Source organism: Eubalaena glacialis, chromosome 12 (genome assembly GCF_028564815.1).
Source record: "Eubalaena glacialis isolate mEubGla1 chromosome 12, mEubGla1.1.hap2.+ XY, whole genome shotgun sequence".
Classification (NCBI taxonomy): Eukaryota; Metazoa; Chordata; class Mammalia; order Artiodactyla; family Balaenidae; genus Eubalaena; species Eubalaena glacialis.
Window position 1 is genome coordinate 40,831,055 of NC_083727.1, and position 26,168 is coordinate 40,857,222.

At 35.1% G+C, this 26,168-nt stretch overlaps 1 protein-coding gene across 1 annotated transcript in view; it reads left to right on the top strand.

Moving 5' to 3' along the window:
• The window catches only part of TBC1D32 (TBC1 domain family member 32), a 186,016-nt gene that overhangs the window by 94,569 nt on the left and 65,279 nt on the right, over positions 1–26,168 (top strand). The window contains exons 24-26 of the mRNA XM_061206963.1: positions 16,534–16,656; positions 17,657–17,765; positions 18,518–18,614. Coding sequence (XP_061062946.1) covers positions 16,534–16,656; positions 17,657–17,765; positions 18,518–18,614 — 329 coding nt within the window. The remainder of the gene's footprint in view (positions 1–16,533; positions 16,657–17,656; positions 17,766–18,517; positions 18,615–26,168) is intronic.

Consider the following 26,168-nt stretch of genomic DNA (forward strand, 5'->3'; position numbering starts at 1 on the left):
CAATTCATATTCCCACAGCAGTGCACAAGAGTTCTCTTATCTCCACATCCTCACTAGCATTATTTCTTGGTGTTTTTGAAAATAGCCATTCTAACAAGTGTGAGGTGTTCTCGTTGTGGTTTTGATTTGCATTACCCTGATGATTAGGGATGTTGAGCATCTTTTCATGTACCTGTTGGCCATCCGTATGTTGTCTTTGGAAAAAAGTTTATTTAGACCGTCTGCCCTTTTTTTTTTTTTTAATTAATTTTGTAAGTGAAATAGGGAGCATTTTCTTTTTTCTTTTTATTTTTAAATTTTATTTATTTATTTCATTTATGGCTGTGTTGGGTCTTCGTTTCTGTGCGAGGGCTTTCCCTAGTTGTGGCAAGCGGGGACCACTCTTCATCGCGGTGCGCGGGCCTCTCACCATCGCGGCCTCTCTTGTTGCGGAGCACAGGCTCCAGACGCGCAGGCTCAGTAATTGTCGCTCACGGGCCCAGTTGCTCCACGGCATGTGGGATCTTCCCAGACCAGGGCTCGAACCCGTGTCCCCTGCACTGGCAGGCAGATTCTCAACCACTGCGCCACCAGGGAAGACCCCGCCTGCCCATTTTTAAATCAGTTTTTGTTTTGTTTTTTTTTTTTTTTTTTTTTTTTTGCTACTGGGTTATATGAGTTCTTTATATATTTTGGATATTAACCCCTCATCACATATATGATTTGCAACTTTTTCTCTCCCATTATGTAGGTTGCCTTTCCATTCTGTTGATTTCCTTTGTTGTGCAGAAGCACTTTAGTTTCATGTAGTCCTGCTTGTTCATCTTTGCTCTTGTTGCCTTTTCTTATTGTTGTAATATCCCCTGGAAGCTTTTGATGTTGCTCAGGGCTTAGCAGTTTGATTTTCTCAACCATCTATAGGTTAGAGGAATTTTATACTCTTCCCTAGAATATTTCATTTCCGTATGAAAACTGTATATCTTATAGAGAAAGAATTACATCATTATTTAATATTAATAGTTTTCTTTATATCAAACTAAAAATTAAGTTTTAGTTGTAGACTGTAGAATTGCTTATTTTTAACATCTTAAATCTTAGGTAGTCATTCTTAATTATACACATTAAAATTTAATATGGTTAAAAATGTTAATATAGTTCTCCTAAAACCTATTACTTCTTTACTTGAAACCCTAATGTGGCCTATTTGTTAATTTTCTACAAAGCAAAACTCAGGAATCTATACTTAAAGAATAGCCTTTAAAATTAATCATTTGCTGTTTCAGTTATTTTATATTTATCAATCAGTAAGTTTTATACATAGTATAATGAACAGTTTTATGTATAACTAACTTTGTAAAAAGTTTGACCTGCAAGATGACTTTAAGAGGAAAAGTGAAAAATACATATTTGTTTTTCAGTTTAGAAACAGCCTGGTTATCTTGAACATAGACAAGTGTTAACATTCCATCACAACAAATCACCAAATTATTTATTTCCAGTGACCCAGATGCTAACTAGAGTTAAATCTTATTAACACTGGTAATAAGAAATAATTTTAAAATTCTCTTGTAATCTTTTTTTAACAATGGAAATTAGAATATAATATGACTACAAAACTATCCACATTTTGGATTTTGGATATACACACATGCACATATCCCATATTTAATTTTATTCTATTAAGTTAATTTAAAGAAAATAATCAAATGGTCTGTTGCTAATCGAAGATATCAGTAACTGATTCAGAATTCTTACTTAAAGAATTCCTATTTATATAGAATAATTGGAATATAATGAAAACAAAAGAAAACAATACTCATTATCCTCTTAAGGGAAAACTCATACCTCTTAAAGACAACCACCACTAGCCTCTTCATGCCTATATTTCCTTTGGCTGAAAATACTTTTTTGAAAAATATGCTTATTGTTTTTAAACTGCCTTAATTATTTTAAATTATTCTTTCATACCTATAAGTATTTATCTATATCGTAATTTTAAAGGACTAAATAATATTCCAGTACATGGATAAATCCCACCTTTCTGTTTTTCATACATGTAGCTTATTTTAATTTTTTTATTATACATCTTTATAAATATCTCTCTCTCCGTAATTATTTCTTTAAAACTAATTTTTAGAAATGGACTTGCTTAGTTCAAGTGTAGGCATATTTTCATACCTTATGTATTTCTATCTGCCCTCTTTCTATGATTCATTTTACTTCTCTGTACCATTTTATATTCTACCCACTTTCGACACTTTTTCCTTTCATTTGGTTCATTCATTGAGAGAATAGTTACTGAATTCCTACTAAGTGCTACACTGCTGTATATGGTCTGCTGGGGAGAATTCTATGACTTTGATAGAAAGGATTCCAGAAATAAAGAGACCAATCATTTTTGTTGACTTTTCCTTTTCTACTACTTACTTTTCCAACTGAGTTGTAGAGTAAGTCTTTAGTCCTTTTTCCATTTTTTTTTTTTTTCCACAGTGGCTTCAATTTTCACTTCTTTACTGGCTAACCCTATATCTGTGTATCTATCCCTAAGCTTTCTCTTGATCATATGTCCAAATTTTATTGAACATTTGGATATGCATACCACACAAGTTCAGCAAACTTGTATGTTCAAAAACTATACTCTGTTTGTACTTACAGAAGTCTGAACTAACTTCCAGCTTAAGGAGATCCCAGAGCACTTTCTGAAACTGAGATATGAATTTGGTACATAGCGCTAGTGAGCAGACTCTCCACAGCCCCTGCTCACTTTTTGCTGCTTATGTAGAGTTTTATTGGCAAACTGACCCTGTTCTGTTTTCTACTCTTCAGATATGGTTATAGGTATCAGAAACTTTAAGCTCCAGATTTGGAGGTGTGGTTAGTGTGTATGTAATTCCTGTCTCATTCTTGTTTTTGATCAGCATGCAGGGAATTGGTATTGCATTTTTACTAGCTTGTTTGTGTGTACTAATCAGAAGGAAATCTTTTGTATTGGATTTTTGTATCGTTTGGATAAGTAAAATATACACACACGATGTATTTGATTAGAGTTTATAAAAGTATAACATGGAATTTATGGTGATGCATACATGGAAGTAATTAAACTGTTATTAGATATGTGTTGTTTCAGCGTATTCAAGGAAGAAATACTAGGAAAAAGTGGCAGGGTGGAGAGAAGAGGCTTATGACTGCAAGCATGAGGTAAACAAAGAACATTCTTGGACTTCATTCAAGTAGAGATGATAGCTAAGAGTAAACTTCACAGAACCATTGCGGTAGCCTGGACAAGTGCCCATTCTGCTCACATTAATGATATGATGATGATAATTAAAAACTGACATACAGGACTTCCCTGGTGGTGCAGTGGTTAAGAATCCGCCTGCCAGTGCAGGGGACACAGGTTCCAGCCCTAGTCCAGGAAGATCCCACATGCCTCGGAGCAACTAAGCCCATGTGCCACAACTACTGAGCCTGCAGTCTAGAGCCCGCAAGCCACAACTACTGAGCCTCCGTGCCACAGCTACTGAAGCCCACGTGCCTAGAGCCTGCGCTCTGCAATGAGAAGCCACCGCAATGAGAACCCTGCACACTGCAACGAAGAGTAGCCCCCGCTCTCCACAACTAGAGAAAGCCCGCGCACAGCAACGAAGGCCCAGCGCAGCCAAAAAAAAAAAAAAAAAAGTGACATACAAAGAATATAGTAATTAAGAACAGAGAATTCTTCTGGTGGTGAGATTTGATTTGGGTTATTAACAAACTCATGGGGGGTCTACCATATTCAGGATACAATCCAAACCAAGTGAAAAGATTAGGCCCAAATTTCAGAGATTGTTTTATTCCTTGAAACAGTTCAAATAAACATTCATATTAAGGAGACACTAATTTTCACTTCTAGAAATGAATTGAAATTCAGAGGTGTTTGGTTGGATTTTTAAAATAAATTTCTATATACCATGCATTATAGGCACAAATTCTTTTAAACTTTTGAATATTATAATGTGTATTAACTTGGCATTATCCTGCCTCAAGTGCCACAATTTGACTTGAAATTCTAAGAACTTATTTGCTATGCATCTAATCTTACCTGAAGTGATGAGATTCTTTGTAGTCTTTATTTAGCCTGCCTAATTTAAATATCAATATATTTTGCCAAAGAAATATTAATATGCTTGATTATGAGGTATTGCTCTGGACTCTGTGTATACTGTATTTTGTTGCTAAATGCATAAGAATTTAAATTCTTGGTCCTAAGATTTATGGATAAAGAATCATAGACCTTTGCATCATGACTCTGCAATTTTTAAGTCACTGAGGGTGAAGGGGAGGAAGAGGTAAGGGAAAGGAAAATCATAGAGTGTGTGGTATTTGAAAATCCAGCTTTGCAGTGATGTAAAATGCCCATTTCCACGAAAGTGGGGCCTGTGGCTCAGCTGCAGAACTCTCAGCATCCTGACTCATTCAGGGCAAATGGACTCTCCTCAAGTCAGCCCTCACGGGGAACCTCACAGGGAACCTCACAGGGAACCTCACAGGGAACCTCACAGAGGCTCACGGTGTGGTTAGTGTGAGCTGGTTCGCCTCATAGCTTGATCCCATTGTTAACAAAAACAAGCTGGCCTAGTTATCTTTGATTATAACTAGATTATGCTAATTGGTACCTCTTCAAGGGTATATTGATGTCCCCTGGTGAGCATCAGCACTTTACGCATCTGCGTGTAGTGATAAATCAGATGTCTGTAATTTATTTGGGGTTATAGAATGATACATATTAAGAGCCTTTTTTATCCAGTGCATAAGAATCCTTTAATTAGTGTGTTTATATGTTATAATATTACATAAAACATAAGAATATCTCAAAATTTACAGGGTCAATATAAAGTTAATGTTTTATTCTTAATAAGTATATAACAACATATTGTTATCTGTTAAGAGCAGTAACCAATTATAGTCTTTTTTTTTTTTTTTTTAAAGGCTCATCTTTTTTTTTTTTTAAACTTTGGGTTTATTTATTTATTTATTTATGGCTGTGTTGTTTCTGTGCGAGGGCCTTCTCTAGTTGCGGCAAGGGGGGGCCACTCTTCATCGCGGTGCGCGGGCCTCTCATTATCGCGGCCTCTCTTGTTGCGGAGCACAGGCTCCAGACGCGCAGGCTCAGTAGTTGTGGCTCACGGGCCCAGTTGCTACGCGGCATGTGGAATCCTCCCAGACCAGGGCTCGAACCCGTGTCCCCTGCATTGGCAGGCAGATTCTCAACCACTGCGCCATCAGGGAAGCCCCCAATTATAGTCTTAATGTTTAGCATTCAGTCCTGCAAGTTTTAGGATTCTGGTAACTCTGGTTAACAATTCTTTGCCCTGGAGTTCTGACTGAATGAATATACTTAGGGTTTGTTGTTTTTTTTTTTTTTCCTTCAGAATACTTCTGTTTTTGTAGGTCAGTAATGCCAGTTTCCTATGGTTAAACCTAAATCCTTTCCTCAGGAGGAATTTTATTTCAGGTTTCTAGTGTAGACAAACTCATTAGGAATGTTAAATTGGCATTTAAATTTTTCATAACTTCTTTACCCAAAACATTTCTTTATGACCAAAATTAAATCATATTGATTCAGTTACATTACATTACAGGTAAAATTTAACGAGGTGAAAATAACTTTCTTAGAAAGATGATTTAGAGCTTAGAAAACAAATATTTATTTTAATTATTCGAGCAGAAGCAAAGGACTGAGTAAAGTCCAGATTCTGTGCAGCTTAACTTCACTTTCCAATTCCAGCAAAGAGTCTATGTTTATCTTTTTTATGGCAGAGCAGCTGGAGAAGATATTAGTTCATGGTCTATTTGATACCTACCAAACACTATTTTTTGTTTATTTAAGACAATAAATGTATACAGTTTAAACAGCCAGAGAGTATGGGAAAGGTTTTAAGAATACAGAATAAGTAATCCTCTACTTATCCTTCTCCCACTCCTCAGAGGCTGCCACTTTTAAGTCCTTGAATTGTTTCTTTTGGTAATCACCTCTAGATTTTTCAATAACATGCTTATACTATGTCTTGATTTTTGAAATTTAGATTTGATCTCTTGTCTTTTTTGAATACTTAAAATATTTATTTATTTATTTATTTATTTGGCTGTGTTGGGTCTTAGTTGCAACACTTGGGATCTTTGTCGCTGCGTGCGGGATCTTTGTCGCAGCATGCGGGCTCTTTAGTTGCAGCATGTGAACTCTTAGTTATGACACGTGGGATCTTGTTCCCTGACCAGGGATCGAACCCGGGTCCCCTGCCTTGGGAACACGGAGTCTTAGCCACTGGACCACCAGGGACGTTCCTGATCTCTTGTCTTAAAGAATTTTGAGTCTTAGGACTTAGGTTTCCTCTGCTCTCCCTCTCTCCCTGCTATATAGTTTCATCACAATCTTGATTAAATCACTATTGAAAGATTACATTATTGTGTCTATATAAATATTCATTTATGGGCCAAGTAGTATACTATGACTATTTCCTTTTTCCTACTTTATTTTTTCTGAAGTTAACAATTGCATGGCTTTTTCCCATTTGCTTCATTTTCTGTGTATCTACTAATGTATTTCCAGACTGTCCTAAAAAAAAAAAAAAAAAAAATACACTACCTCTGCTGCTGCATAACACTTGTATAGTGCTCATTATGTCCCAGGTACTGGTATTAGTTTCACATTTAAATCTCTTAGAACCACCCTGTCAAATAGGTACTCTAATTAGCTTCATTTTTTAAAATGACTCAGCTGAGCTACAGAAGTTAAGCCTTTTAAGATGACACACCTAGTAATTAATGAAGCTGGTATTTGGACCCAGATGGTCTGGTTCCAGAGAATATAATGCCTGACCCATACATTGCATTGTTTTACAACAGGCGTCCCCAACCCCTGGTACCGGTCTGTGGCCTGTTAAGAACCCGGCTGCACAGCAGGAGATGAGCAGTGAGCGAGCCAAACTTCATCTGTATTTACAGCTGCTCCCCATCACTCGCATTACTGCCTGAGTGAGCTCCGCCTCCTATCAGATCAGCGGCGGCATTAGATTCTTACAGGAGCTCAAACTGTACCGTGAACTGTGCATGTGAGGGATCTTGGTTGCACGCTCCTTATGAAAATCTAATGCCTGATGATCTGAGGTGGAGCTGAGGTGGTGATGCTAGTGCTGGGGAGCGGCTGCAAATACAGGTTATCATTAGCAGAGGTTTGACTGCACAGGGACCATAATAAATCAGTTGTTTGCAGACTCATATCAAAACCCTATCAGTGAGCAGCAAGTGAAAACAAGCTCTTGGCTCCCACTGATTCTGCATTATGGTGAGTTGTATAATTATTTCATTATATATTACAATGTAATAATAACAGAAACAAAGTGCACAATAAATGTAATGCGCTTGAATCATCCTGAAACCATTCCCCCCCGCCCCCCAGTCCATAGAAAAATTGTCTTCCACGAAACCAGTCCCTGGTGCCAAAAAGGTTGGGGACTGCTGTTTTGCAACATAAATGTCAAGGGCCTTATAACCATTCTGTCCAATTATATTTTATAGTCTCAAGGTTTTTACATTCTTGAAGGCAGGGACCATGTCCTGTTCATATTTGTAAATAATAAACTAAAGGACATCAGGTAATATTTTATCTTTTTTTCTTATATCACATGTGTTTGTACTGGAGGATCTTTTAGCCTTATATATCAGCCTTCCTGGGATTTCCCTTCACCGTCATCCTGGGAATTGCTTCTTCTCTCTTCTGAGTTGGATTCTCTTTTACCTGGGATTTAATTTCCTATTTCTTGGTTTACTCCCATGTTTTGATGGAGATAACTTTTTCAGAAAGGATTGTGGGATGGAGATATCCACAATATAATGTTGGGAGCTACAAAACAAATGGGTAAGTTGTAACTGATTTAGTAGGTCAGCAAAGCTAAAAGTAAATTGGCAGGGAATGCCCAGAAGCAACTTTTTATCACAGTATTCTAGAAATACTAGGAATTAGAGACACCGCTGAAAATGGAGATGAAAATAGAGGATTAGGTGTGAAAATCTAAGATTTTCAATAATAGGATTAGTTCAAATTATAAGATTTAGATATGCCCTCACATTCTCTCAATTCCTACCCACTCAGCCTAGGTTACTGTTCTTCCCAACTTCAGCAGAACATTGGAGATTTACCTTCTGAATCAGAGACAAGTGCAGCTAAGGGAAGGGGTATTGTGTTGAAAAAGATTAAATGTTATTATCTGTCAGTTCAAGAGATATATTATCATTCAATTTCCTCTCCTCCCCAAATTTGTTTTTCTTAGCATTAATAAGGCATTATTTTTCCATCTGCTTAGTTTTTCCCTATATATCTACCAGTAATATATCTCAAGATTTTTTCTACGAAAGCATAGTAATAATAATGTCAAATACAACAGTGCTTACTGTGTGTCAGGTATTATTCTAAGCACTTGGAGGATTGGTTTAAGAACATTGGTGGAAGGAGGTATATAGATGATCCTCTGAGAATACACTCAGATTGAGGGAATATTTTGACTCATGTCAATGCTCTGATCTCTCCTTCTGCAAAGGAGGTAAAATAATCCCTTTTGTTTGGGTCAGCCTCTTTCCTCAGCTACCCTAGTGCTCACTCAGCTGGGCTTATGAGCAAAGTAGCCATAGTGGCAGGGGCTAGACATTGTTTATCAAATAAGGATCATAAAACAGGAATATTTATTTAACAAAGAGAACATGGATTTGCTCCAAAATGTTAGGAGACCATGTGTGTATCTTGTATTGCCCCTTGCTAGAAGCTCCATATAGTATCTAATCAGCCATTAAGTTTGAACATTCAATCTGCTGGATTAAAGGCTCAAGTGATAGAGGTTCTAGATTTGGAGCCTGCCTCAGATCTTATTCTAGCCTCTAGGTCACATAAAGTTGATAGTTAGGAGTTACTTGATATAAATCAGAGAAGCATACCCAAATATTGTAGGTGTTGCTTCTAAAACTCACAGAGGCTAAAATCATGCATTATGTCACTTCCTTGGTGGTAAATAGTATAAGATTTAATAATACATCATATATATTACATGTGATATCTTGACATTTTAGACCACTAGAACTCAGAAACTTCACTGAGATGCCAATGAAATGTCCCAGTTTTTTGGATCTCTCACTCTCTGGCACACCTGTTTTTTTTTTTTTTTTACTAAAACCTGTAGAATGCCAGCTACTTCCTTTTCACCTAGGTCCAGTTAACATATCATCAGTAGAGTAGTTTTTCATGATGACCTGAGGGATGATATGACCATCAAGGCTGCCCTGGACTAAATTTTGATAAAATGAAAGATGTATTACTGTCCATGTTGGGTGAAAGCAGACTGCTCCTGGTATTCACATTGGCAAAATTAGCAGTATCTTCTCCGTTAGAGGCTTTGTTGATTTACTCTCATAAGGAGACTTCATCCCGATTATGTCTTTTGTTACATATAATGAACAGGTACACTGAGGCAGGAAACATGTGCAGACCGAGCAATGCAGCATAAAATGTCTAATAAAGATAGGGACTTAGCCGTCAGTGCCTGAGGTGAGATGCGAAAGCTGTTATTAGATGTCATCAATAAACCTGACTCAAATAAGGCAGTAGATTTGATTGAATATCACCACAGGTATACAAATGCTTTCATGGAGTTACTACTGGGGCCTGGATCTTTCCCCACTTTAAATAGTCATGTCATGCCTCCAAAAGCTTTGCTATAGGCAGACAAACTCTTATGTCTTCACCACCTTCAAACAGACAACACCATATCCCGGAGTGCTAGACTGTTCGGGTTCCTGGGAACCATAAGGCTATAATAGTGTGGGTAATATTTGCACATTGCTTAGGATTGTATGAAATAGAGAATGAACAGCTAAGGTCTGTGATTACTGTGTCTTTTGGTGTACAGAAACTTCTCTTATTTTGATAAAGGTAACCTAGAACGCCTAACAACCTAAGGGCGTTTGTGCCTGGGGTAGGTAGACTCCATCTAATTCTAACTGTATTCTGAGAGAGATACACATACATATTCACAAACACTTTGAAATTTCTTCTGTGAAACTTACCGTTGATATCTTTACATTAACTTTATTTTTAATACATTATCCATAAAAAACTGAAAATATACCATTAAAACACTTCTCCAGTAATGAATTTGGATTCATCTTGGATAATTGTTGATTTTCTTTGGAATATTTCTTGATATAACTAACTTTATGTTTGAAATAAGCAGCAGATTTTTTTCTTAACTTTGAGAAATTTGGGTTGGGGCCAACAAAACTTAAACTTCACAATTTGTTACTTGTAAGCCTAATAATATGTAAGTTTTGAGACATGTTTTTATGGTCACTTTTTAAAAATTAATGGATATAAAATAATCTGCACACAACACTCCACTTTGTAAACCTAGCCTTATGGTTAGGCTAAAAAGATGGTCTTACTCAAGTGCCTTTTTCTTCCATGTTTACTGTAGCTGCTAGCTTATACAAAAATGCTGATATAATTAATGAAACATTCAGATCTGTTTATTAGATGATTACATGATTGAGTAGTAAATGGCACTCATTGTTATCAAGGCTTTTATGCATAATTATTAAAGTATACATTGTTTTATTGGTGTTTTCGATTTGTTCATTTATTGCATACATGTTTATATTTCTTATAGATATAATGCTATACTTTTTCCCATTATCCACCCAAGCATAACACAAGTTTTTTATGAAATATTAAAAATATAAATCCTGCATAAAATATAAACATAAATTTAACAAAGCGTTGTAAAATAAATGTCTACATAAAATCCCAGTCAAGTAAACAAAGAGAACTTACTAGTACTATGCATTTGTTGATCATGACTGCCTCCCTTCTCCCTAATGGGTAACCAGTATTCTGACTTTTATGGTATTTACTACTTTATTTTATATTTTTACTACTTAGTTATGTATTTCCAAAAAAATACATTTAATTTTGTTGCTTTTTGGGCTTTATTTTAGTGGTAGCATAGACTGTATACTCTGTGACATCTGACCTTTTATATGTAGCATTATGTTTCTAAGGTCAATATTCATTGCTATATGATATTCCATAGCATGAGTATACTGTGGTTTGTTTATATATTATGCTACTAGCAGACGTTTGAGATACTTATAGTTCTCTAGTTTTGGCTATTATAAACAACTCTACTACACGTGGAACATTAGCTACGTATCTCTGTGTGCATACATATACATAATTTTTTTGTGTATTACAGAAAAGGTAAATATTCAAAGGTATGTTTCTGAATTTCCTATTTTATTCAGTTGGATTTTGTTCATCCTTGTACAAATATTAGATTCTGTTAATTACTATAGCTCTATAATATGTTACAATAATTGATAGGGTGATTGTTCCCACTTTGTTCTTTTCCAAAAATATCGTGGCTACTTTTAGTCCTTTTCTTTCCATACAAATTTTAGAATCGTCTTGTCACACAAACCAGCTCACTGGGATTTTAATTATCCTTGGATTGAATCTACAGATAAACAGTGAGTGAACTGACATCTTTATAATACTGAGTTTTCCAATCTGTAAACATTGTATATATCTCCATTTTATTTAAGTATTCTCTGATTACTCTCATTAGGACATTGGGGTTTTTTTCATAGGTCTTATATATCTTTTGTTAATTTAATATTTGTAGCCTTATGTTCCCCAGTATATACTACAGTATGTGGCAATATCACCCAGTGGTTTAAGAGCATGGACTCTGGAACCACATTGTCAAAGTGATTAGACAATCACTTAGATTAGACAATCACTTACGATCTTAGACAAGATTTGTAACCTCTCTATGCCTCCATTTCTTCATATGTGAAATGGAGACAGTAACTCTACCTTCCTTGGAGTTATTGTGAGACTAAATATGTCACATAAATTTAGAACATGGTAAGCACCATGTCTGAGATAAATGTCTGAGACTGTATAGATATGCAAATTATTAATTCATTTAACTATTCTCCTTGAAATGCTTTTAGGTTGTTAGTGGAGACATTTTGTTGAACTCTTACCACAAACTTTGTGGCTTAAAACATCACACACTTAACCTCAGTTTCTGTCTACATACACCTTAGCTTGCTTGGTTCCTTGTTCATAGTCTCACAAGGCTACAATCAAGGTGTCAGATGGGGCTGTGATCTCTTTTGAAGCTCAGTCAGGAAAGGATCTGTTTCCAAACTCACAGATTGTTGGCAGAATGTAGTTCCTCATGGTTTTAGGACTGAGGGTCATGTTTTCTTGCTGCTTAGAGGCTAGAGCCCTTGCAGCTTTGTTAATTGAAGTCTGCCCTCAATTCTTAGAGGCTACCTGTAGTTCCTCGCCACATGGGTTTCCCCAGTATGGCTGCTTGCTTCTTCAAAGCCAGCAGAGTAGAGAGACTCCAGCGAGAATGGCATACTGTTCTTCAAACATGCCAGTCGTGCTCTCAACCTTCAGTCCCTTGCTCAAGCTGTTTGCTCTACCTTGGAACATTTTTCCCTCAGATAGCTCCACGGCTTGTTTCTTCATTTCTTTTAGGTCTTTACTCAAGTGTCACCTTCTTGATGAGGTCTTTCCTAACTACCTTATTTGAAATTGTGTACAGTGATCTATCCCCACTGCTCTCTTGTTACAACTCCTTATTCACTTCCCTACTTTAGTTGTGTCCATGCTGTGTTGTTTTCTTTGTTGTTGTTCACTGTCCCCCTCCTCTAGTATTCAGCATTCCATAAGGACTGGGATTCTTGTGCATGTGTGTTCAGTGAGGTATCCTTGGCACTTAAAACAGTAATAGGCACTTAGTAGCTATTCAACCAATATTTCTTAAAATCAAGTAAATTGAATTTTATGTCATGCGGAAGGGTAGTTTCCAAATAAACAGTTTTATCATCTGATAATGAACATCATTATTTCCTTTCAGATAGCATTCCTCTTTTTCTTATCTTTTTTGCATTGGCTTAAACTTCTAAAACGATGCTAAATAATGGACAGTTTTGCTGTTCTCGTGACCTTAATGGGAATGCTGTTTTTTGGAGGACAGGGAGTAGAGAGTGGATGTTGCATCTTAAATTAAGTAGCTTTCAAGCATCTGCTCAGATGATTATATATTTTCTATTACATATAGATGTCATGAATTATATCAGGAGATGTTTTAATATTAAACTATCCTTTTCTTCCTGGAATGAACTGTGCTTGATCACAGTATGCTATTCTTTTAATTTACTGCTGGATCAAATTTGCTAACCTTACATTATTCCTAGTATTTGTAGGATTTTAAAAGTCTTACATCATTTGTTAAAGTTTCTGTTTACTCATTCTCTAATGAGAATTCAGTCCAGGCATGTATCTGCTTTCAGAGCTACTCTGATTCACCTTGGATCATCTCATTGTCCATCTAGAGTCTGTAGACTCCTCTTTTCAAATCATAAACTAGAGGATGTTGAGGTTATTTTCATTACCCGTTCACTGATTTAGTAACCTAAAGAAAGTAGAAAGGTTACTAGGTCCTCCCTAAACCTTTATAACGTAAAGCCTTATTACTTAGTTGGTGACAACTTGATCCTTCTTATTTTTCTAACAAAACATCTGAAGTCATCCTTGGTATCTCTCTTCTTTTTGCTCCACATATTCCGTCCACCAGGAAATTCTATCTGCCCTTGACATATTTAAAATTCCTCTATATATTTGCATCTGTTTGAATTTTCTTTTGTTTATTCATGCCATTACTACAGTTTTTAAATTATCACAGCTTTGTAATGTGTGTTACTATCTGGTGTTAGACCTCCTCCCAGTATTGCTTCATTGTCCTGCTGGTATTGAATGTTGCTGTGGGTATATCTGAGAACAGCTTGATTCTGTTCCCCCCAACCCCAACTCTGTTAGTGACTTAACTTTTTCCCTGGATACCCCAGTGGTCCTTTCTCTAGGTCTAATACCTCTGTCTCAGTGTTGACTCTTTTGGTTCAGTTTACCCTGGATATGCTGTTATGGTTGCTTTTCTCATGGAATTTGAGTAGTATCTCTAAACGTGTATCCTGTTAGGTTATTTCTGTTTTCTCTTCAAGAAATCAATAATTTAAACTCTTTATTTTCATTATGTTTTTCACACTCTCATTCTGTTCCCTGTATCATTTATTGTGCTTTTAGCAGCATCTGTTCTTTTTTGCTATTTCTAATTGTGCATTAATTTCTGTGACACTTTTATTCTTCTGCTTCTTTCCTTAGCTCTGCCAGTTCATGTTTTATCTTTTCTGGTTGTTTTGCTGTTTCTTCCCTGTGCTTATACAGCTCTACTTTGTGCAAAGAGCTTATTGGAGACTACCGCTTTATTAAACTTTTCAGTTGAGAGATAATTGCAATATAACATTCTGTAAGTTATACAACCTGTTGATTTGATACATTTATATAACTTAAAGAATTCACGGACGATTATTTGGTCATAGTTTTGGAGTGTATAATGGCTGCCCTGTGTGTTTGTATTTGCCATCTGCTCATCCTGTTATCTCCTCCTTTTTCTTGGAGCACCTTTGTATGCATCCTGTGGTATTTGTTTTTGGAGGGGTGTGAGTTTTTTCATCATCAGCTGTTTATAGGAGGCTCGTGTTGAAGAGAAGTTATGGTCACGTTCCCAGTTAGTTGAACTTTTTCTGTGGACCTGAGTTTTCGGTCTGTGTGTTTTTGTGTTGTCCCTGCCAATCTCACTATGCATGTAGTCAGTTTTAATTATTAATAATTGTCTCTATAACCTGTAACCAATAACTAATAATTGATTTGTCTGTGACTCCATGTTCTACCTTTTTTCTTCTATTGCTACGAACCATAACAGGACCAGGGGTCTTCCTGCCTCTGTCTCGTGTATCCTGTTTCCACTGTTGTAAACAGAGAGTTTCATCTGAGTATACTCCTCATTTCTGAAAATACTGTTTTTATGAATTTTTTTGAGAAATTAATTCTGTTGTTTTTCATGGACAGCCGTGACATCCTTTCTCAGTTTCTTTCCTTCCCATAGTGGTCTTTGCCCAATTTTGATTGCCCTTGACTGCCCTTCAGCTCATTTTGTGGCTAAACATTTTTATGATCTTTTCCTTCCTTCTCAATCCTTGGGGTTATTTCTAGGCTGAGAAAAGGGAAATACCAACTTACACTACCATCTTTAAACTAGAAGGCTAAGTATTTTTTTCATTTTATCTAGCACAAATGTTTTTACTTTTATAAACTAAGTACGGAACATTTCTCTAAACTGATAGTAGATTTTCCCTTAGTTTTGGATACATTTGGTTATTTTAGCCAGGTTCTGGGGAGTGATATTGAATTGCCATTTTTGACTGTTAAATGCATCCACCAAACATTTTTCTATTTATGGATGCTATTGACTAGATAAAACATGTGATTGCACCAAAATTCAAAAACTATAAAAGATATACTGTGAGAAGTATATTCCCTTCACTCTGCCAGATTCCAACCACCCCACCTCTCCCCCCACCCCCCCCCCCCCCCCCGCAAAGCTAACAACTCTTACCAGTTTCTTTTTTGTCTTTGGAGAGGGATTCTATGTAAAAACAAATATGTACTTAAATATGTATTCAAATGCGTCTCCATTTTGGTTTGAATGCTACCACTATACACGTCTTGTGCTTCTTCTTTTTTACTTAACATACCTTGGAGGTAGTTCCTGTGTGACTCAAAACACATTTTCACAGTTTTTGGTTGAATCATGATCAAAACAAAGTCTTCACATTCATTTTATTTTTCTTTTAATTTATAACTTCCTTTATCCCCTCTTTTCTTATGAACCATTTTATTTCCAGAAGAAATATATAATGTGTAGAATTCTCCAAATTCTGGTTTTTGTGTTGACTGTTTCCCTCTTGTGGTGTCTTTTTACATATTTCTCTGAGCCTTGTATCAGTATAAACTGATAATGAGATATCTAGGATTGGTTAGTTTCAGGTTCCGTTTTTTTGGCAAGAATATTTTGTAGATGGTGCACTCACTGTACATCCTCTTGGATCACAATAGGGGCCACATGATTTCTACTTTTAGTAATGTTAAGATAGATCATTGTGTTTCGGTGTTCTCAGCTTTATCTGACAATTATAAAGTTAGCCATTGACATTTCACCTAATATTTCCTGGATTGGTAGCAAGATGATTCTGTCATTCCTTCTGTATTTAATTGAGCAAAAAGTGGTGGCAATTTGTAGTTTTTATAGATTTGCTAATGTTCCCTAATTAATTTTTGAATTAAGTATCAGTTGAGAAGAAAATTTTTTATTCCTAGATTTAGATAAATTTTTAAACTAGATTTGAAAAAACCCATGGTCTTTAAATGATATTTCGATTAGAAAAACTTTTGAAGTCAATTATTCAAAATGATTAAAAATATATCTGAAATAACTACCTGATTTTTCTTACAAAATTTTATTTCCATTTATAGGTGTTTGAGACACCAAGAAAGTTTCTAAACTTTTAGGATATATTTTAGAAAATCTACTTTTATTGTTCCTTTTTATTTAGGTTATTAAGTGTGGTATGCTGTGATCTAGACACTCTTCTCCTATTGGAGGCTCAGTATCAAGTATCTGAAATGTTACTAAATGCTCAAGAAGAAAATACCTTAGAGACCTCTGACAGTCACAGGTAAAAAAAAAAAAAAAAAAAAAATTAAGAGACAATAACAGCTTTCTTTACAGATGTTCTGTTGAGACAGTAATTTTCTATACAGTTTATTTAATGTTTTTCCATTATCTGAATTCAGTAGATTTAAATAAGAGTAAAAAGCAATAAAGCATAAATGTCACAGTTAAAAAGATTGTAGACAGTGTTCTTGGAGACAGCCTACAGAGTACTACTTTCTAAGTTTCTGTTTAGTTTTTTGTTTTTTTAGTTAAGTCCTAACTTTATTAAGTTGTATCAGCTTTAAATTCAGACTCATATGAAAGATGACCCATTAAACAAAACATTTGATTTTTGTGTCCCTTATAGAGGCAATTTTTACTTATTCTCTTAATTACGTTAGTTCATAGTTATAAATTCTGATTATTGCAAAACGAGGTTATGGTAATATCTTGGAAACTTTTTTCTATTAATATGTCATACTTAGCATTACCTTGATTCGGTTGACATATCTTGAACGCACATTCAATAGCTGGCATTGTTTTTGTGTCTGTAATTAAAAAAAAGTGTGCCTCCACCCTAGCTAGACCTTGGAAAAATAGTACAGAAGACCAGGCCACATTACTGAATACTCTAGGTTTGATATAGAAAGATAGTATTAACAGCTGCAGGAAGTGTGGAGGATACAAAGTTTAGAATTTGAATTAAGACACTGGGTCTAGAACTTAAGGGAACTTTGACTAAAAATGTGATAGAGTTGTTGTGGAAATAATGCACATCTTAATCCCATTTCTTTTTAATGTGACATTTATCAAGGAAATAATCTCATTGATCTCATTATATCAGTTATATCTCCAATTCTTTGCTCTGTAGCTAAGAAAGCTGTAAGATAAAAAGTGAATTTATTTTTCAGACTCTTCTATAGAAATTGTATTGCTTTTTTTCCTCTACATTCCACTGACATGATCTTAAAATAAAATCATATTCAATTAAGGCAGTAACAATTGATATATTTATTTTTCAGAGATTTTATAATTGATAGCTTATCAGTGGAGAGAAATCATGTTCTTGTTAGAATAAATCTTATTGGTGGGCCAATGGAACGAATTTTGCCTCCAAGGATGCTAGAGAAGGTAAGTGGGGTAAAGAGGAGGTGGGAATGTTTTTCTGACATTTTGAAACAAGGTAGCCAACTCAAGTGACAATAAACAACTTCCAAATATCCACATCACAGAATTGAACTTTTGTTACTAGAAAAACTTTAGGATGCAAGTAAACACTTTCTAATGAAAATAGCATTCTTCAAGGCAAGGTGTCATGAGTGGTAGTTTGTGTTGCGGAGTAGGATATTCTTTTATTAAAAACTTGTCATTTTCCTTGTGTGTCTTTGAACACATATTAAAATTTTTTCACTTTTACTATCTTTCCCCTTCATGATACCTGATTTGTATTAGATAACTAATTCTTATTGTGTTTCATTGGCAATATATTGAGTACCTCTCCTTTCATCAGTATCCATAGAGTTTGGTTTTCTCTTGAAGGGTTTTTTTGTTATTTTTACTGTTGTTTGTTGTTATATTAAGTACTTCATTCCAAGATGGTGAGCTAGAAATGATTGACAGCACAAGAGAAATAGTTTTGTGAGCAATCTAGTTGCTACAACAAGTTATCTTATTTGTCTTTAGTACTTATTTAATGTTGTTTCTATATTTCATTTTAGTTAGTATCCATTAGAGTGTTGAATTATAATGTCAGATAGCTTTTGGTTAGTTATGCTACAACTCTGGAATTTATGAAACAAAAGCCAATTTAAATGATATTTCAGAAAGTCTTAAAATTTAATATTAAACTACTTCCTAAAGTCATCTGTCTTGCTTCTTTTTAGGGTGATGATCCATATCCTTGGCCAATGTTTTCATCATACCCTTTACCAAACTGCTATTTGTCAGACAGTGTTACGAGAAATGCTGATCTAAAACAAGGTAAAACATTTACCATCAAGTGCCATGTTTTACTGCTTTTTTTTTTATAATTTGAAAAAAGATAAAGTATTATGAAGGGAGATTAATACTATTTTTCACTCAGCTCGTATACATGAATACATATATGTCTGTTTCTTTGTAAGTTTTCATTATTTCACGTTCCTTACTAAATGAATATTTGTATGATGCCGAATAGTTCTTATCAGAACCTTTTTTTTGTTTTAAAAGAAGGGGTAAGTGATTTTCGATGAATTAATTCTCGATACGAAGAACTTTATTCAACAGATTAATATTTTTTAATATCTTTGTGCCATACGTAAGTCCTGTGTGCTCAGGACTTAAAATATAAATGTTATATAAATATAATAAAATAAAAATTCTGGTATTTATGACCTTTTAGGGAATACATTCAAGTAATTAGACAATTGTATGGTAGTACCGTGTGATAGGAACTAAATATATAGAAAAATGTGTAGCCTGCTAGGGTAGCACATAAACAGATGTTCTTCCAAAGAACACTGAGTTTAAAGTGAGACGTGAAGCAGCTGTTTTCTGGGTATTAGAAGAGCATTTTTGACAGAGGAAACAGCAGTGAGACTAACAGGAGCAAATTGTATTAAGAACCATGAGTAGTTCAAGGATGTATGAGATTTGGAATGTGAGGACAAGAGTGACCAGATAAGACTTAGACAGGTAAGCCAAGTTCAGCCGTAAGACCAGGGTACCTCAAGTTCAGGTATTTAGACTTTATCATAAGAGCAATAAAAATTCAAGCAGTTTTTAGACTTGAGAATTCTAAGATGAAATATGAAGATTTTAAACCATTGATTTGAGAAGTTAAATCTTAATATCAACATGATCTCCTTGTCGTACTATCAAACTTGCATTGGAAAGAAATAACGTATATAATTCATTTCATGTAGGTTAGATTCCACAGAGTGATTGTTGAAAAATAAGAAATTTTTCTTCTATGTGAGGCTTCATAAGCCATTTACTTTTCCCGGTGTTTACTTGCCTTAAATCAATCAATAGAGGCCATCAGTTGATACATGTTTTTATTTCTATCCAGTGTTTAAGATATACACTGTGTATCTCACAATTGCATAGAGACAAAATTCAATTTTTTTTCTATCTACCTAGGTTAGGGCAAGAGAACATGAGGGATTTTTTAAAGTTATTAATATTTGTCTTTCTAATACACTTTTAAAATTTTGCCGTGTGTTTTTCTCTTGTGTGACCTAATTCAGAGATGTGGGAGCGATACTAAGTATTTTTCAAGAAGAAACTCTTGAAAGAATATAATTTTGGACTCTTACCACTGACTTGCATCTTTCAGTGAACCCAATCTTTTATGTCTTCCTCTCCTACTTTCAGTCTTTTTAATCAGTCTTTACATTTTTGTCATTCTGTCTTTAGGTTTCATTATGTATTTGCCTACTCATTCCTTTATTCAACATGTTTCTTGAGTGCTGATTATCAGGTACTTCACTAAGCACCGGATATAAGATGATGTTTAGCATATGATCCATTCTTCGTGCCTCAACCCTTCAGCCCTTTTCCTTGTTACCATATAGCATCATTACCTTTGCTAAATTTTGCTTGGAAACAAATATATCTTTTCTTTTGAACAGCACATTCATTCATTGTCAGTCTTACTTTGTGACTGCCATATTAGATAGTTTGTTTCTTCAAAGTATAATAGTTTGATAAAAAAATATGCTTTATTTTCAAATGACCAAGGCAGACAGATCAGAAAGTAAGATTAAATGGAGGATAGTTCCCTGAGAAGGAAGAAAAAAAAAAAATCAATTCCTAGGAATCGGTGCTCAGAGGAGTATAATTTTTTTCCCTGCTCTACTCTTATAAGTGATTTAGAAAAGGGAGTAATAATAGCTTCTCTGTCTAGCCCAGAAGATAACTGCAGAATGGTTATTAACCTCTAGTGAGCCTGTAATGCTGCCAGGCAGTCATACAGTGTGTCCACAAGTCCTACTCTCCTAGTCTCCTAGATGACTGTTTTCAAATCTTCTCTTTCATCAAACCTTCCTAACCTCTTCCCAATCTTTCCTACCAGATGGTAACTTTGTTTCCTTTTTTTTTTTTTTTTTAACTGAGGAAATAGGAACAGTCAGCTTCCATGTGCTCCTGATACATGTCAGCTCACTCGGCTGCATCTGTGCCAATTTAGATTTTGTATTACTATGAATAAAACTGCAAATGTTAATTACAAAGTCCAGTCTCTCCATTTGTGCCCTGCATTCCATCCTCTTTTTTGCAAAGATATTGCTTCTAACAGTTCTCCCTTTTTCTTTATTGTTTTTCTGTGGGGGTGGGGTGTGGGTATGGATCTCCACTGTAGCTTTCCTACAGGTCAACAAGCATGCTGTTAATTTTTCCATATTTAAAATATCTTCTTTTGAATTTACTTTTCCCTCTCTACAATCCCATTTCTGTCCTCCTCCTGCAAAATTCCTTGAAGGAGTTGTCTAATCTTAATGTTGTAGTTATTCTCTTTCCATGCTCTCTTGAATCCACTTGAAAGCTAATCAGGCTTTCACCCGTACCATTCTACCATGATTAAATAGACAGGTCAGATCTCATCCTCATCCTACTACACCTAGCATTAAAACTTAAAATGTTTGATGCCTCTCTTTTTTGAAACATTTTCTTATTTGGCTTTCAGAAAGTACATTATCTAATTTTTTTTCCCCCCTGCTGCATTTCTGGCAAATTCTTCATCTCTTTTGTTGGATCTTTCACATCTCTCCAACCTCTAAACTTTGGAGTGCCCCAGGGCTCAGTTCTCTTTTTTTTTTGGCTGTACTTATTCTTTTGGGTATTTCATCTAGTCTCATGACTAAAATACCATCCAGTACACTCTGATTTATATCTTAAACCCGTATTTCTACTTGACTGTGTTCTTATATCTGTCTACTTGACACCTTTACTAGGACGGTTAATAAACATATCAAATTTAACATGTCTGAGATAAATTTCTGATACTCTTTCAAAATCTATTCCTTTGGTATTCTTTCTCATTTCAGAAAGGACAACTTTGTGCTTCCAGTTCTTTAGGCAATAAACCTGAAGGTTTTCTTTGACTCCTTCTGTCTTCATAACCCCACATCTAATGTGTCAACAAATGCTCTTGATCCTTCATATCTGAAATAAAACCACTTTTCACTCATCCATTACTACCCTCGTCTCTCACCTGTATTATTGTAGTAACCTGTTCAGTTTGTTTCCAACACAGCAGCCACAGGAATGGCTACTGAAATGTGGGTTGGATCATTTAACTTCTCTACTTGAAACCCTCTCATGACTCCACTATAGCCTACAAGGCCCAACTCATTTGTGCCTGCCTTTCTGTCACATGTTCTGTTTTAATTTAGTACAATTTCAATTTTCTTTATTCATATTTTCCCACCATATTGGACAGCAACTTCTAGTTGCCTTTCTGTTTGTACCTAAAACACAAGTGTTTGAATAAGACATTATTCTCAATTTAACAGCAGTACCTAATACTTCCTCCTAATAGTGGTCCTGGCATTATTGTGGTTCTTGTTAAGCGGGAGAGAATGATCTAGGTACCAGTCAGTGGATAGCCAAAGAGGTACCTCAGGAAGTGATTTTACATAGGTACTTACTGAGTCAAATATGCATCAAATATATGTCATTCTGGTATTGCTGATGTATCACTCACCCTATACTCGTAGAAGAATGGCAGAAAATGGGAGAGGAAATCAGAAGCATGTCTGACTTTGATAGTACCTAAGAGAATACAGTGATGATATCTCTGTAACCTCAGTGAGAATAATGGAGCCAAACGTATTTCTAGCAGATACAAGGCTAAATTGAAAGTAATGTTCCTGGTTAAATACTGTTCAATAAGTTAAACATTAATTATGCATTTAAAAATACTGTTTAAGCAATACTTTAAGATACAAATAGCTATTTTAAAAGCAAGTGTTCATATACTTGCTTTTTAGATTTGGAGGTAATAATTCACTGATCCTGATAGGTGTTATTCTAGTCATTTGCACTGCAATATTTTGGGGTATCATTTCATTGTTGTGGAAAAAAAATCACTGTAGTTGTGTGCACACGGTGACATTCACCTAATTTGTCTCCCAGCTTCTAGATTTATCCTTCTTGCTACACTTAGCATTTCCTCATCTGTTAAATTGCCTCTTGTTAGTTCCTTGGCATCAGTGTTAGCTGTTAGATGATTTATCTTCATCTGTGAATAAGAATCTTGAGACATCATTTGGTTCAGTTATTTTTCTTTGTATTCATTTTTAGGGTCACCATATTAAAATGTAAAAGCCCTTTAAAAGCTGATTAATATTATTTATGTACATATGTCACATATGTGAACATACCTAAATCATCATACATAAAAAAAAATCTCTTCCAAAATATCATCTGTCTGTTATCTGAGAGTTGAGAAAAGTAGGAAGAAATGTGTTAGTACAGTAACTTATTGTTCCTGTGCAGAAGATAAGAAAGAGGGAAGGGGAGTCGGAGAAAGAAGAGTTTGTACCGTGGTTAAAACCAAGTGTGTGTTAGCATGTCAGTGAACTACTAGAGATTAACTCATAATTCCTTTCCCGTATGAAACAGGAAGGTTGTGAGATAGCAATCTGTTTTGTTTCGTTTTTGTTTTCCTAAGCTAAAGTTAGATCTCCCAGGAGTTATAACATCCCTAGCAACTAGCATACGTTCCATTTTGATGTGTTCAGGATGGGTACTTCTTTCTCTAAGGAGGAAGGGAAATTCAGTACTTCCATACTGGGAAATAAAAATAGCTTGAGGAGTTGGATAGTGTACTCTGGGTATTGGAAGCATCAGAGAGAAATATCTTAATCAAATGAAAAATAAGCTCTTCTTACTTCCCTTTCTAGCATCTTCCATTCACTTTATTTTTTATTTTATAATGTTTATTCAGGCTGAATTATAAAAATCAGCAGTCTAGATTATGCCTGTATCCTATATACCTTACTACTGTAGAATTGCTATCTTTATCAAGAAACCATTTGGAAATATATTTACTTCGTTGGGGCTGGTGTCTTCAAAGTGGAGAGTAAGTTGGTGGTGGTGGTGGTTTTGGTTTTGTTTGTTTGGTTTTGGTTTTTTTTTTTTTTTTTTTTGGTCATTGCCTGTATGTTTCTAGTACTCCTAACAGGGCCAACAGAGTAGCAGAACCACAGCAGTGACTCACAAGGTTACTGACAGCCAGGCCATTGGCAATGATTGCTCTTCTTTGATCTTAGAAATTCACATGGCTGCTCATTGAAAGCCTCAAACATATTAGTAACTCCTGATGTAAGTAAACTTGAATGTTCTAAGAACTCCTCAATAGTCACTCTTTACCCATACATCCCTCTGGAGGCCCTTCCTCTGTGCTGTCTAAGAAGTAAACAGAGTGAAAGCTAATAACAAATATGTTACTTTCCCATTCTTTCATCTTGCTTGTCTTTTACTTCATCTCTTGTCTTTTCTCTTTCTTAGGTAATTATCCTATATATTCTGCATCAATCATATAGGTCTTTGAAAAAATTTTTAAAACAGCTTCATTGAGATATAATTAACATACCATACAATTAACCCATATAAAGTGTGCAATTGAGTGCTTTTTATTATATTCAGGTATGTGCAACCATCACCACAAATTTCAGAACATTTTCATCACCTCAAAAAGAAACCCAGTATCCTTGCTTCCCCTCTTTCCTCACCCAGCTCTAAGCAGCCAGGAATCTCTCTGTCTCTAGAGATTTCTCTAGTCTGGGCTTTCATATGAATGGAATAATATAGTATGCGGTATTTTGTGAGTGTCTTCTTTCCCTTAGCATGATGTTTTCAAGGTTCAATGAGGTTTGTCCATGTTGTAGCATGTGTAAGTACTTCATTCCTTTCTATGGTCAAATAATATTATATGGATATACCACAATTTGTTTATACATTTGTCTGCTCATGGACACTTGGATTGTTTCCACCTTTCGGCTGTTATAATAATGCTGCTACAAACATTCCAGTACAAGTTTCTGAAAGTGCCGAATCCTAGCCACTAGGCCACCAGGGAACTGCAGGTACAAGTTTCTGCATGAACATGTTTTCATTTCTCTAGGATGTTATACCTAGGAGTGAAATTGCTGAATTATATGTTAACTATGATAGTTTGAGAAACTGCCTCACTGTTTTCTAAAGCAGCTAAACCATTTTACATTCCCACCAGCAGTGTATGAGAGTTGATTTTTTCCACACCTTCATTTGTTATCTGATATTTTTGATTCTAGCCATCCTAGTGGGTGTGAAGTGCTATTTCCTTGTGGTTTGATTTGCATTTGCTTGATGACTAATAATGTTGAGCATCTCCTCATGTTCTTTTTTTTAATTGAGGTATAGTTGATTTATAATATTATGTAAATTTTAGGTGTTCAACATAGTGATTCACAATTTTTTAAGATTATACTCCATTTATAGTTATTATAATATATTGGCAATATTCCCTGTGCTGTACAGTATATCTTTGTAGCTTATTTATTTTATACACAGTAGTTTGTACCTCTTAATCCCCTGTCCCTATCTTGTACCTCTCTGATTCCCTCTCCCCATCTCCCCACTGGTAACCACTAGTTTGTTTTCTATATCTGTGAGTTGTTTCTTTTTTGTTGTATTCACTAGTTTGTTTTATTTTTTGGATTCCACATATAAGTGATACTCTTCATGTTCTTATTGGCCATTTGTATATCTTCCTTGGAGAAATGACTATGCAGATCCTGTGCCCATTTTTCAGTTGGGTTATCTGTCTTTTTATTACTGTATTTTTTATATATTCTCAGTATAAGTCCCTTATCAAATATATGATTTAGAAACTTCTTTCACGCCTTGAAATACATTGTTTGTGCTTCTGGGCCTCTGCTCTTGATATTCCCTTTTCCTGGAGTACTAATTCCTACTCTTCATTTGGGTAATTCCTTCTAAACCTTTTGAAGCTTAGTCTGAATGTTACTTCTTCATAGAAGTAATTTCCACCTTATGTAAATAGACTTCTTCCCTTGCTTCTCTCTCTGGCTCCCTGTTTATTTCTCTAACAGCACTTATAGTTTACCTATGAGGTTTACTTATGTATTTATTTTTTCACTGGCTGCTACTCTAGAATGTCACCTCCATGAACATTTTTGTCTAAAGTAGTAGGCAATAATAAATATTTATTGAATGAATGGGGGAATTAATATTGGATTTCTTCTCCCTTTATTTTTCTAATCATCAAACTCTATCTTCCACATCTTTGTCAGAGGGCATTGGCAATTCCTTCTAGGCTAATCTGAAGTAAGTTTAGAAATTTTAAATTATACCTGGAATAACCTCTGATCTGACTCAATTTTTAGAGAATGAATGGCTTTGCAGTTAGAAAGCTCCTTGAGCTAGACTTCTACATATATCATTCATGAAGGAGTCACTTTTATTATACTTATTTTATCATTTACAAAGTACTACTTTAACTGTATATAGCACATGAAAGGTATGCATTGTTAGCATTACATCTCATTT